At 47.7% G+C, this 13,375-nt stretch overlaps 1 protein-coding gene across 1 annotated transcript; it reads right to left on the bottom strand.

Moving 5' to 3' along the window:
• Positions 1-484: 484 nt before the first annotated feature.
• CUNH1orf116 (chromosome unknown C1orf116 homolog) lies at positions 485-13,297 on the bottom strand. The gene is made up of 4 exons (XM_028764737.1): positions 13,052-13,297; positions 7,387-7,572; positions 3,878-4,061; positions 485-2,758 (listed from the first exon to the last, which is right to left on the bottom strand). The coding sequence occupies exons 2-4, from the start codon at positions 7,489-7,491 to the stop codon at positions 1,233-1,235; spliced, it is 1,815 nt and encodes a 604-aa protein (XP_028620570.1). The 5' UTR covers positions 7,492-7,572; positions 13,052-13,297; the 3' UTR covers positions 485-1,232.
• Between the last annotated feature and the right edge of the window lie 78 nt (positions 13,298-13,375).

Here is a 13,375-nt window from a genome sequence, read left to right as displayed (position 1 = left end):
TGTTAAATGGCAGAATGATTCTGATGTAGCACCCCCTTTTCTGGTGGCTGCAGGGAGTTTTTCTAAGATCTCCCTAAGTTCCAATCATCTGTGTACATGTTGGGTTTCCATCATCAGAACCGAGGAAACCGGAACATTTTCTTTTAAAAAAAAAAAAGACTAAAATTATTTTTAAGTGTGTGTGTGTGTGTGTAAGTTCAGAAATCCTTGGAGGCCAGAAGAGAGTGCTGGATCTCCTGGATTTGGAACTGGAGTTATAGGCAGTTGTGAGTAGGTGCTAAGAATTGAACTTGGGTCTTCTGAAAGAGCTTTTAAGCATAGAGCTACCTCTCCAGCCCCCAGGAAACCTAAACACTTTTGAACAGCAGGGAGAAGTTTGGAAATGACTCTGTGTTTTATAAAGCTGTTGGGCTGGGCTTCCAGCTCAGTGTTGACCTGCCAGCCAGGGAGACAGAGAGCAGGAAGAACAGGAACTCCAGCATTATGGGCCACGGCACAGTTTATTATTGTACTCATCAAGCTCATGACAAGAATTCTTCCAGGTAGAAATGGAGGAATGTGTGGCCATATATTCAGCTTTTTCAGACCAGAGAGTGGGCCCCTGCTATCAGTGAGCCATGAGATCTAGAGACAGGCATATGTCCTAGCCTGTAAGAAGTGATAATGGAAGGCAGTGGGTAAAGATACCGAATTGATCCCCTTGGCCTCAGGACATGTCTGGAAGGCCCTGAGAGAGGGGCACAGCAAATACAAGCCAGTCTCTGTTTACTGCAGAAACTCAGCCCGTATTTCATGCGACTGTAGTCACATGCTCAGTGTAATTCATCTCTTTAAGTTGCTTCTACCTCCTTTGTGTCATTCGACTTTGCTTCTCAGGTTTGGCCATTCTGCTTCACTCAGTTCTGGGACAGGCTCAACTTTGCACTTGTAAAATCTCAACCACGAACAGAGTTCTAAACAGTGTGACTCTTTGTGTTATATAAATAGTGTCAGTAATAGGTAAGCCCTCTTTCTCTCTCTCTCTTTCTCTCTTTCCTGCTGTGAGACTGATCTTCAGAATGTTCTGTTCGTTTACTCAGTAGCACAAATGCCTGAGTACAGACATGCTTGGCCTCAAGCGTCTTCCTTCTTCACCTCAGGAAGAAAGCCAGCCCTGAGCTGTGTGGCTGCAAAGGCTCCAGGCAGAGCCAGTCTCTTTTGGTAGGTTGGCGCGGGCTATGCCCATGCCTACGTTACTCCTTCAGCAGTCCCAACTTCTTCAGAGCCTCCCTCCTGTGCCCATCAGGAATGCCCTTTGGGGATATCTTGACACTGACACAGGGGGGGCGAGGAAGCTTGTCATGACTCTGTCCTTTGAAGGATGACTGCTGGGAGCACTGGCCCTGCTCCAGGCCAACCAGCTTGACCCCCTGGATTCCTGCAAAATCCTTTCCCATGCCTAAGGAGGCAGGCCGGGGCCGGGAATTACGAAAGACGCTGGGTGAAACCTTGTCTAAGGAGGGACCCTTTCCCAGAGATGTGCTGGTTTGGCAGCTGGGGTCTTTCTCAGCCGCCGAGAGATAGCTGCTCAGCCCCACACCTGAACGCTCCAGAGTATTGGACTTAAAGTTCATCTGTCTCAGGCCAGGGATGCTACTTTCCTGGAAGGTCAGTCGTGGGTCAGGCTTGGGCTGTGTCAGGGAACTGTTTTCCTTTGAGGCCTTAGGGATAGGAATGGGCATAGACTTGGCAGCTACAACCTTTCCTGGAGGGGTTTCCTGGGCAGGAATCCAACCCTTGCTTAGAGAGTCCATAGGAGTGACAGCCTTCACTGGGGAAGCTTTCCTGGCTGCAGAAGCAGTTCCTGTGACCAGAGCTGGAGATGCTGGCTGAATAGGAGCCTGGGCCTGGGAAGGGGTCTGAGCCTGAGCCTCCTTGATTTTGAGGGTACTGGTATATTTGTTTACAAGTAGACTGGGATCATCTTGGTCCTGGGGAAGCCCTAGCTTTTCCAGAGCCTCTCTGCGGGCTTTCCTTTGTTCTTCCAAAGAAGAAACAGGGCCCGAGTCTGTAGCTTCAGTGTGATTTGACAACCAGTTCTGGGGATGGCTGTGGAAACTGCTTCGGCTACTCTTCAGGATGATATTAGGTGGCAGCCTACGGGGCTTTGATGCTGTGAGGGGAGCCTGCTGGATGTTTGGCTTGACCCCTGAAGGTAGGGAAGCTTCCTCAGCTTTCGTGTTCTGAGATGACTGGGCAGGAGGCTGGTGTGGTTGCTGTGGCCCCTCTGTCCAGCCTTTCTCAGTGGCTTTATGGGACATGGTTTCAGAAGACATTTCCACTTTCTTCTGGGAGTGTGGACTTCTGTCCAGAGAGTGGTCCTGTGGCGTGTGTGTCTGTTTTCCTGTTTTTTTAGGTGGACTCTCTCCCCCACTTTTCTTTGGTTTAATGTCCTGGAAAGCTTCTGGCGGAGGTATGAGAACTGTGTCCAGATCAAGGGTACCCTTCTGGGATGGGATTGGTGGCTGGACGTTCTTAGCGCCCTGACTGGTCTGCCCTTTCTCAGGCTCCTTTAAGAACAACTCAGGTGCTTCAGAGACTGGGCTGTTAGTCTGGGTGGCGCTTTCCCTGAGGTTCTGGCTTCTGCCAAGATGAAGGTTTCTGGGAAGGCTGTAGGAACCTGACCTGAGGCCCAAGCTGTGAGACTCAGGAGGACTGGAGGACTGTGCCACTCTCTTTGGCACTGGCACCTGCTGAATGTCTATGGCCTCTGGCTTTCCTGTGAGGATTAGGGAGAACAGAAGAAAGGAGTAAACAGACTGAGAATGTTGCTAGGGCAGAAAGCACATACCTCCCTAACTCTCTTCCCCAACCAGTGGGATTGGTATTATCTGGTCTGCTTTCAACAGGGCAGCACTGTTTTCTGGAGGTCACATAGACTAATAGATAAAGAATGGCAGGTTCTTTTTGACTGGGAATTGACAGTTCGTAACGGTTGGAAGACATCACTTCTGAGTTGCTTCAAATCCTTGACTTAGGCTCTCCCATCCTATTCCTGCACCAGAGTTAGGGAGAGACTTTAGAATGTTCGTTATAGCTCTCATGGCTCCCATGTAACGGAGACCATGGAGGTGCTTGATCTAACCTTGATGCGTTTTGGACCTTCTACTTTCAATTCCTAGGAGAACCTGGGTATCTCTGTGATAGCTAGTCCATTGTACCAGTGACTGACATGGTATCTTGCCTAGTGATCTTGGCAGGTATGTGAGGTCCACTGGGCTCAGTGAATTAGCCTCAGGGCATAATGAACTTTCCATTTCTACTCTATCTAAATGGAGGGCCTGAAGCCATGTTAATAAGTACTTACTGAATCAGTAAACAATACCCCTGCGATGGTCCAGAGTAGCAGTGTTTTCTGTTTACCTTGGAACACAGTCTCTCACACTTGTGTGCCTTCCCATCCTCTTTTACTGAGTTGGAACTCCATTGGCTTTCTGCTGTCTTTTAACAGGGGCCTCAAGGTACCACACACTGCTCTCTCTTATCTCCCACCGTCTTTTTCTCTGGTTCACCCAGATTAGCTCCCTATGCTGACTCATTGTCTCCTGGGCCAACTGCTTAGGCCTCCCTGACTCCTCCTTACACGACGAGGTATCCTATCTCCTTTTTTTTGAGTTCTTCCCTGACAGGAAGGGAGCTAGGCAAACCTCTTTCCTTCCTAGGCCTCTATTCATGTAAAGACACAAGAAGCTGGTTTCTCAGGAAGCCTCTTCTTCTCTAGCTAGGAGAGTACAGGGTTCCCTTTTTTGCCTGGGAACTTGCCCCAGAGGACAAGCAAGGTGGGAAGTGTTTAAGAAACTCTGGTCTTCTGAGTGTTGTTTCCTTAGACATCTCTTACCCTGGGGAGCCTGTTGGGTAGTAGTAGTGGGTAATGCTCGGAAACTCCGAGGACTGGTGGCTGGCTCTGACTCGTCTGTGGAGAGCCCACTGTCAGCCTCAGCCTCCAGGGAGCCAATGGTCTTCTCCAGGAAGAGCAGACACTCCTTCTCTTCAGCAGACAGGAAGTCGTAGCTGCCGTCACTCTGTGGGGAGAAGAAACTATGAGGTTGGGGGTGGGGATGGGTGGGCTGAGATTCACCCTGCTGTGTTGGGGGGTGGAGGGTGGGGGAGGGGGGAGAAAGCTGCAAAGCTGGCAACCTCTCCCTGGTTCTGCTCTGCCAAACACTGAAGCTGCTTCCTGCCACAGTAAGTACCAAGGAGGCCTGGCAGGCTGAAGCCCACCTGGACTCAGTTGGGAAGGCTGGGCAGGCAGGTAGCAAGCACACTTTTCTGTTGCTTAGCTCCGAGTAGGTAGAATACTTTAGGGGCACAGATCGGAAGCAGCCCCAGGTTTTATTCCAGTTCCACGTGACCTTAATATTTCAGGAAATATGTCTCCCATCTAACCTTGAATTGTAAGGGCAACAGCATGCCTAAATCTTGACTGGTATCTGGTAGCTCCTTAAACTTTTCAAAGCACTTCTGCTTCCTCTCAACTACTACCTGGCAGGCAGGCCAGTGCCAACAGCAGCCAAGTACACACCAAAAGGAGCCTTGGGGAGATACGACATTTGGCCTGAGCTTTTGTTTCCTAGTCATAATGTCTGTGATGCTTCAGAACTGGGACTGTTCCAGACTCCCTCAGATTGCTGGCGAAGATTGCCAGTTCTAAACTATCCTGGGGAGTCAGGAGGAGGCTGTAAAACAAGCCTTCCAGTCGGGTCTGCCCCAGAAGTCATCTGCCAGATGCCTGGACCTGCACAACAAAGGAGATTCCCTCAGACAGCTCTTGCCATTTAATGATGGTCACCACTGCCCTCTGGGTCTCTCCTTCACAGATAAGCCAATGGAGTGTGACTATTCCGACTGGTGTCTTCCAGTCAGAAACAGGATGATGTCTCTGTGTCCCCAGCCTCTCATGTCAAAGGCAAGATGTGCATATACTGCAAGCACTTTGGATGTATATGTGCATGCATTGACTTTTCTTCTCTATGTTTATATATCAAAACTTATTATCTAGGCATCCAGGTGTGGTGAGCACACTACTGAGTTCCAGGATGACTCTATCTCCAAAACAAACAAGCAAACAAACAAACAAACAAACAACCCATAAACCCATCAACTATATTAAACATTACCACTTGGTAGAAACCTTTTATAAACCTCAGATTTTCTTTTCCTTTCTTGTCCCATCCCCTTACCCCTCCCCTCCTCCCCAGACAGTATCTCCCGTAGCCCAGGCTGGCTTTGAACTTGCTGAGTTGCCAAGGGTGACCTTGAATTTCTGATTCACTTCCCTCCATCTGGTATTTAACTAGGTTTGTGTGTGTCAGGGATCTAAGCCAGGCCTTTGTGCATGCAGGGCAAGCACTGTGCCCCCCATCCCCAGATGTACCCCCTCCCCCCAGCCACAGTCTACATTCTCAAATACTTTTCAGGACACAAAACAGCATACATAGTTCATGCTCTTCACTCAGGCTTACAATGTGTGCAAGAAGGATGAACAGCAAAGGAATGCTTGCATTGGGCTCTCAGGCACATTTCCTCCTTCCCTCCAACCTTATAGACAGTTAAGCATTGATGCTGGATATTTCTGACTCTGATTAGAGAGGGCCATTTATTTTCTAAATTCTCTCTCTCTCTCTCTCTCTCTCTCTCTCTCTCTCTCTCTCTTTTACTATTTAAAAATCTTTATTATTTTGTAACGTGTGTGTTTGTAGGCATGTGCGTGCTACCGTATGTGTGGAGATCAGAAAGAGTCAGTTTCCTCCTTGTGCCCTGTGGATTCTGAGAACAGAATTCCATCTTTATCTCCTGAGCCATCTCATGAACTCTGTTTATTAGAAGGTTTCACTGTACAGCCCAGCCTGGTGATAATATGGTGTCTCCCTACCTTAGCTTTCTATGTGCTGAGACTGTGTGTGTTAATATACTCATCAAGAATTGCTCCTTTTTTCCTTTTTCTTACTTCATAAGGCACTGGGGATAGACCCACTAGGTAATTTCTGGGCAGCAGCCTAGATTTCTAGATGCTCTTTAATGTTGCATAGTTGCTGTCCTTTAACCCTAGACACTCCCTTTTGGGGGAAGCTTCTAAGACTCAGCTGACAAAACTTAGATTGCACAGGGATCTCAGAAAGTCACAAGATTCACATAGCCCCTTCCAAAGGTTATGTAGGTAGTAGACAGATGGGGTGGGGGTGGGGAGACAGAGAGAGACAGAGATACAGAGAAAAAGAGGGAGGGAGAGAGGGGAAAAGAGAGAGGGAGATTGACTCTTTGGAGGACTATCTGCAAGTTGGTCAGGGAGCTACAAGGAACAGGTTTTGAGTTGTCACTCATGCTGGTGGCTTTTTGGTGATGCCTGAGAGTCACCCATGCTCCTGGAGGTAACCTCCATATCAGGCTCATCTCTTGGGTCTGTCTGTGCCCTATCAAGCCTCCACAGGAAATGTCAGACATCACATGTCTTATTATTCCCTCGAGAACCATCATATTGGGTGTTAATGTTTTCCCTATTTTAAAACTTAGGAGACTAGCCCCATGTGGTGGTAAACACCTTTAATTTCAGCACTTGGGAATCAGAGGTAGGTGCATCTCTGTGAGGTCAAGGCCAGCCTGGTTGACATAGTGAGTGCCAGCCTAGCTAGAGCAACATAGTGAGACCCTGTCTCAAACCACAAACAGACAGACAAACAAGTCCCAAACTGAAGAGACTGAAGCTTAGAGAAATTTGTGATATGCCAAGGTAGTGTGGCTTCTAAGTAGGGAATCTGGGTGTGTTCGGTTCCGTAAGGGCTCCCAACTACTCTGTTCTCTTTTGTGGGAAACTGGCTATGCTCTTCATTGCAGTGAACCCTGCCATCCCCCCACAACCCTCACCCCCACTACACCCCTCGCCAAGACAGGTCTCACTGTGTAACTCTGGTTATACTGGAACTTGACCTGTAGACCAAGCTGGCCTCAAACTCACAGAGATCCACCTGCCTCTGCCTCCTGAGTGCTGGGATTAAAGGTGTTTACCACTATGCCTGGGCACTGCCGAAAATTGTAAAAGTCCGTGTGCTAAAAGAATCTACCTTCCAGTTTCCAGACCGACTCAAGTGCCTGCTCCTTATCCGTGCCTAAGCTCTTTGTTTAATCTAATGAAAATGGGGGTGGGTGGGTTTGATCCGATTGCTCTCTGAGGCTGTCCCACCCAGTTCTCTACAGAAGCGGAGGTGACTCAGAGGGAGGAATACAGTGATTTACTCCCTGGTGAAGAAGATGAAAGAGAAGGTGCTCTGAGTGACAGTGGGTGGCCCAGCCGGGCGGGGCGGGGCGTGCGTGCAGAGCAGGCCAGGCTGTGAGAGGGAAAAGAGTACATACAGATCCAGAGTGGGTGGAGGTGGTGCTCATCATGCCGCCACAGCTGCCGATGTGGGTCACAGGTTCTGAGCCCGGCCCTGCTGGCCAAAGCTCCCTCTTGGGCATCGCCTGAAGCAAGGCGCAGGGGTGGTGAAAGGGGCTCCCAGAGGGGAAGTGAATGGAAGTGAAGAATGTCCCAGGCTGGGCCTGAAAAGAGAACAATCAAAGCCACGTGTGAGCAGAGGCTTCTACAAAGCTCTGTTCAGGCCCTGGGGTTCTATGATGGCAAGATACCAAGGAAGCAGAGGGCTGGAAGGGGACTGTGGACCAGCCATGTCCGAACTCCACCCCCAGCCTACATGGAGGGACGCATAGCTGGTTCAAATGCATGCAGAAAGATGGATTCAGGGAGCAGAAGGCAGGGCAATCAGATGAAACGTTCTATTCTTTCTTTTAGTTGCTTCCTCACATTATGAAGCAAGGAATTTAACTTATATTTCCATTACCCCACCCAATACATAGTACAAGGTTGAGAGCTTGGATTCTGGGTTCAAATCCCAGGTGAGCCACTTAGGTATTTAATTTGAGGCAAATTACTTGTTAAGTATGGTTAATGTAAGGATTAAATGAGTGGCCAGTTAGCAAACAAAGCTTCCTTGGTAGCAGATAATCACTAGGTGAATTTAATAGGTAAGTACTACTCTTCTTATAAAAATCAGACAAGATCCATCTCACACCAAATTAAACCCAAGCACAGGGAGCAAGAAAGAAGGGTTTTGGAGAGAAGCGTGTCTGTCTAGATGGGGGATTCCAGGCCCTTAATAACATACTTCTTAAAGTTATTAGGAGACTAGGGTACAATAGCTATGTAGAACACTGTGTGCAGGATATGCCCAATAATGTCAGTTGCAGTCATTGTTAATAATATCATAAATTTGACATGCCACCAAGAAGGCTAACGTCATATTTCTGCCCTGGGCCATGTGAGAATGGCACCTGCAGCAGCTGAGAGCCGTCCCGTTTTCCCTGTGTAACACTTGGGTTCTGCTGTTGCTAGCATTTGCAGTGAAGTTTCCTAGACTGTGTCAGATAAACAAGAAAGATGTCTAGTTTAGCTCCTCTCAATCTCAGCTCCTTGTGTGTGTGTGTGTGTGTGTGTGTGTGTGTGTGTGTGTGTAATATTTCAAGTTCATTGTGGAAACAGTAATAGCAACAAAACCAACCAACCAACCAAAAACAGCTTCATTGCTGCTACTGAACTTCTCAGGGATTTTTACATCTGGTTGTGGGAAATAGTCCAACGAGAGCTAGGCAGGTCAAGAGTAACTCTCTTTATGGAAAATGAAAGTTTAAAAGAATTATGTACAAACTTCAGTATCAGGAACAGTAGAAACATAGGGGAGAGGTAGATTTTATGTGATTCGAATCCATACTCTGCCTGCAACACTGGACTGTAATTTTAATCATTTCTGCTACTCCCCTAATAGAAGGTAAAGTGTCCTGGGACACTTGAGATCTGGGGACTTGGAGCTTAGATGCCAGGGTAAACACATATCACTGTCAGGTTTGGGCTAGGTTAGGTGAATCTGTCTTCCAGCCTGGCCATGCTGGCAAGGGTAAGGCCTCACAGGACTCCTCTCTTGCTTAGGAGAGACCATTAAATGAAGCAGGGGAGGATGAGCAGGACACTGGGGAGAGAGAAGGCAGGGTCCTGAGCCAGACACAGAGTTCAGAGCCTCTCAAGAGATAAGGAGGGGCCAGGAGGGGACAATAATAAAGCCTGGTGGACGACAATTAACATGGGACAAGGAAGCTCTAGGATTTCTGTAAGAGCTCAGTTCCTCAATATCCCCAACCCAAAGAAACAGAAACCCAAGAAGCCTCCAGACTAAGTTCACTCATCCCAGCCAAGCATTGTAGAGGTTCAGAGTACCAGCCTACTCCTTCCCCTCTGCAAGGTTAAGGCCACTCAAAACTGCTGTCTGAGAAACTGTACATAGGGCTGTGAGTACGCAATGGTTGAGTTCTCAATCTTAAACAGTCATACAGCCCTCAGCAAGGCTCAGGGAACATGGCAGAAGAGCAGGTAGAAAGACTGAAAGAGCCAGAAGGGGTGGTGGTATGGGAGAGCTATGAAGTGTCATAGTCTAGGCATGGCACACCCCTTGTAATCATGACTTCTTGAGACTGCACCAGGTCTGCATAAGAATCACCCACCAGTAGTCAAGCAAGGATGGAGGAGGGACTCAAGGAGCCCTCCCCCGCAACTGCAGAACTGCTTCCTGGGGATAGATTCAGGAAAAGGGGGAGTGTGACTTCAGTGTACCCCCTAGTGACCTCACCACTGATCACCAAGATGGCCCTGGATAAACTAAACAGACTGCACAACAGAGTCCTAAGTCAGGGATCTGGGAAAGGGTCAGGAAGAGGGGAGGAAAGGGTGATGAAGTAGGAGGACAGTGATGATGTGGGAGAGAGTGAGCAGGATGAATTACATACACGCTTGAGGTTGTCACAGAGCTAACGTAAAGAAAGAACGCTGTCTGAGAAAGCCAATCATCGGACTACTGGGCGAGCTACTTGGAGACTTCTTCTTGGCTTCAACCTACCATGCTAAGCTTTTTCATACCACTTTATTTCCCGTAAAGTCAGTGACTAAAAAGAATCTGGGGAATGTTTGTTTAGATTAGCATTTGTGTGCACCTAATAGGCACTAGGGGCATAACACTGCATAAGAGAAAAACATCATTTTCAAGGAGTCAGTGTGGATTCAAGGGACTATTTTAGGCTTCAATATTCCATGTACAGCTGGAGTAATAAATCTTGAAGGTGATTCACTACAGTTAATGTAATATTTCCTCCAATGGGTGAGGTGCTGCCTCTTACTTTCAGAGAAAATTACTACCTTTGTTCCTACATGTGTGCTTTGGGCTGGACTGTGAGTTGCTGGCTTCTTGCTCCTCCCGGGAAGCCCACTGAACTCGTTTCTAAGCCAGAAGCAACGGAAGAGACCCAGACAATGGGCAGAGCTCTGCTTCAGGCTCTCTGCATGCTATTGCTACCAAGGGCTCTCAGATTTACTAATCAGATCTTCAGGAGAATCTGGTTGTATTGTCTTCATTTCACATCTGTGAAGACTGGCGATTTCCCCAAATTCCTCAGTAGGAATTACTCATACCTACACAGGAGATCTCAACACATTGACTAGATGCCAGCAAACTTAAGTCAGGCTCACTGGCCACTTTGCTGTTGAGAGTCCAGATTCCCTTGTCTTCTATATCATGCCTTCAAGTCAGTGCATTCTCTAGCTCAGCTTTGTATTCCCAGATTGGTCGGTTATTCTGACAACAGACACATGAGTAAAAACACAGCACAGATGCAGTTGCAGATGATGCTGTTGGCACCACCCAGTCACGGGATGGTTGAGTGCTCAGCTGCCGAGACCATATTTCCACACCTAGTTTTCTGATACAAAGAGTCTAAGCAGAAAAAGTCTTTTCTTCTCTTGCCACCTTCTCACTCTCCGCCCCTGGCTCAGCCTAACCTAGACACATTGTGTCCTTCTACCAAATTTATAACCTTGAAACTCATGTGCTGTATGTATCAGGGCAGCAATCGAAACCCTAGGCATTTCTGCCAGATAAGAAACCTGAGAAACAAGCAGAGCAGTCAAGGTGAGGGTTTCGTATCTTTTCACCCTTGACCTCTTTTGGAGACTTAAGGGCAAAAGGAAACAAGCTAAGAAATGCACAGCCTATAGTCAGGGCCACCTATCCAAAGACACATTAAATATTAACTACGTCTCAGAAACTAGCCAAGCCTTGCAAGAGAGTAAATAAATGGCACGCAGAGTCCTGGCATCTGGAGCAGTGGGTGGGGAGGAGGGCCAGAGTGCCATTCTAGGCTGTGTGAATCAGACCTCCTCACCATCCTCTCTGATGAGCACGCCTTCCTATCTCCTAAGGACTCATCCCAGAGTCACAGAGGAAAGCTGCTCTTAGGTAAGGGGCTCTGCTTTCTGCTGACTCAGAATGAGCTCTGGCTGAAGAACACCCAGAAAACCTAATCAAAGCTCTAAAAGACTAAAATCTGGACCACCTGTACAGATGCTCTTTTACCGATGGTTTTGTGGGAAGGACTTGGTAGAAACACCCTCTGCGTAGCAGAGCCTTGCTAAACGTTGCAGGTGACTCCTGTGGCCACTGTGGCTGACAAGTTTGCCATCCCTGATAGCAAGTGAAGTGGGCTGGCTCTAGGGAGTAGGGGAGAGATAACGTTTAAAGCTCCACTCATCTGCATGCTGACGGCTTTTCATGGTCCCCTTTCTCAGCAGAAGGCCAGAGGTAAAGTTAGCTGCTGTGTGCTGATCTCCATGCTAATGATAGCGAGCTTACTTGCTTCCCTGACTGCACATCTGTGGCAGCTTCTTTAGGCAGGTGCTCCAGCTACACTCTTTTGTCTGTGGGGACATCTGAAGAAACACAGGGCAGAATCTCCATCCAAGGAGTCTGTTCTTCTAAGGACTCTGCCACATCACTCTGGCCTGAGCCCCAGCTGGCACACTGGCCAGGCTTGGTATGTTGAGATGAAATAAAATGTGGGTGAGGCCCAGCATGGCCAAGTAACTTTGTTTTTTTAGGGTCTACATCTATTAACAGGTAAAGTCAGAGATTTAACTAGTAGACCCTAAGTAAACTTGATCAGAGTTAGAGTATCTGTGGGTTTTCCAAAGACAAAATGCTAGCTTGAGTTGGAATTTCCTTAACATTTCCAAGCCTCAATTCTTCTTGGAAACACTCTATCTTAGTTCAGACTTTACATATCTGCACAGAGTGTGCCATTATCAACTAACACACACACTGCACCCCTTATTTAAATAAAGATAGACACTGAGCCATGGAGAATTTCCTTTTACGAATGGAATGGAAAATTAAGGTACCTGACTCACCTGCCTGACCCTCCCCTCTATTTGCCTCCCTGTGCTCCAATTATCCCCTCACTAATTCCCTTTCAAAATCACTAACTCACCAGGCAGTGGTGGCACACGCCTTTAATCCCAGCACTTGGGAGGCAGAGGCAGGAGGATTTCTGAGTTCGAGGCCAGCCTGGTTTACAGAGTTCCAGGACAGCCAGGGCTACACAGAGAAATCCTGTCTCGAAAAACAAAACAGAAAAACAAAACAAAACAAAATCACTACTTTATCTTAGTGCTCGGAGATGGAAATTTCCAAATTCTAGAAAGGTGTCTTCTTTTTTTTTTTTCCTTTTTTTTTTTTCTTTTTTGAGACAGGTCTTTCCAGGTAAGAAAGGCTAGCCTGGAACTTGCTGTATTGTCCAGCAGCCTGGCTTCAAACTTTCTATCCTCCAGCCTCAGCCTTCTGAGTACAATGATTATGGGTGGATACCACCATGCTTGGCTCTCGCTTCTGTTTGTACAATTTACATATGAGTATGTAAATTAAATAAACAGAAGAGATGTCCCTCAGTCCTCCATAAAAATATTCCAATTCTGGAGAATTCTCAGGCTGACTGAGGGACTTGACCAACAGAGATGAAAATCCCAGTTTCGGTGTAAAGGGTCAGACACTCTTGCGGCACTCCCTAGCACAGCCCTGTAGCTTTGCCTTCCCTTAAAATCTTGTCCCTTGCTGCAGAATAAGCAATAGTTGGTTAGTGATTGACTCACCTTCTCTGGGTTGGGGTCTGAAGACAAGAAAGTAACCCCCTTCTATTCCACAGGGCAGAGATGGAGATGGCTTGCCTCTCAGGCGGCGGCGTCTCCTACTGATTTCTTCTGACCTCCTCCTGACTTACCTAGACAGGTAAATGCTTCATCCGTGCTGCGTGGACACACCCTGCTGCTGACTCTAAGCCAATCCTAGCTTCCCTCCCTACTCCTCATTCCAGCTGTTCAGTCAGGGAGGACTCAGGACAGGAATGAACAGGGAGGTGCTTCTCTGTCTTGGCCAATCACCTCTATTCCCCGCTTCCCCACCCCACCCCCTCTTTA

Source organism: Grammomys surdaster, unplaced genomic scaffold (assembly GCF_004785775.1).
Source record: "Grammomys surdaster isolate TR1022 unplaced genomic scaffold, NIH_TR_1.0 145, whole genome shotgun sequence".
Classification (NCBI taxonomy): Eukaryota; Metazoa; Chordata; class Mammalia; order Rodentia; family Muridae; genus Grammomys; species Grammomys surdaster.
This window is presented reverse-complemented; position numbering and strand designations above follow the sequence as displayed.

What these genes read in the sequence shown, in the direction of transcription:
- CUNH1orf116 (XM_028764737.1), bottom strand. Translation starts at nt 7,491, where the DNA reads ATGCCCAAGAGGGAGCTTTGGCCAGCAGGGCCGGGCTCAGAACCTGTG. An exon ending in CCTCCACCCACTCTGGATCT is followed by an intron (nt 4,062 to 7,386) that starts GTATGTACTCTT and finishes TTCTCCCCACAG; the next exon opens with AGTGACGGCAGCTACGACTT. An exon ending in TACCCAACAGGCTCCCCAGG is followed by an intron (nt 2,759 to 3,877) that starts GTAAGAGATGTC and finishes TAATCCTCACAG; the next exon opens with GAAAGCCAGAGGCCATAGAC.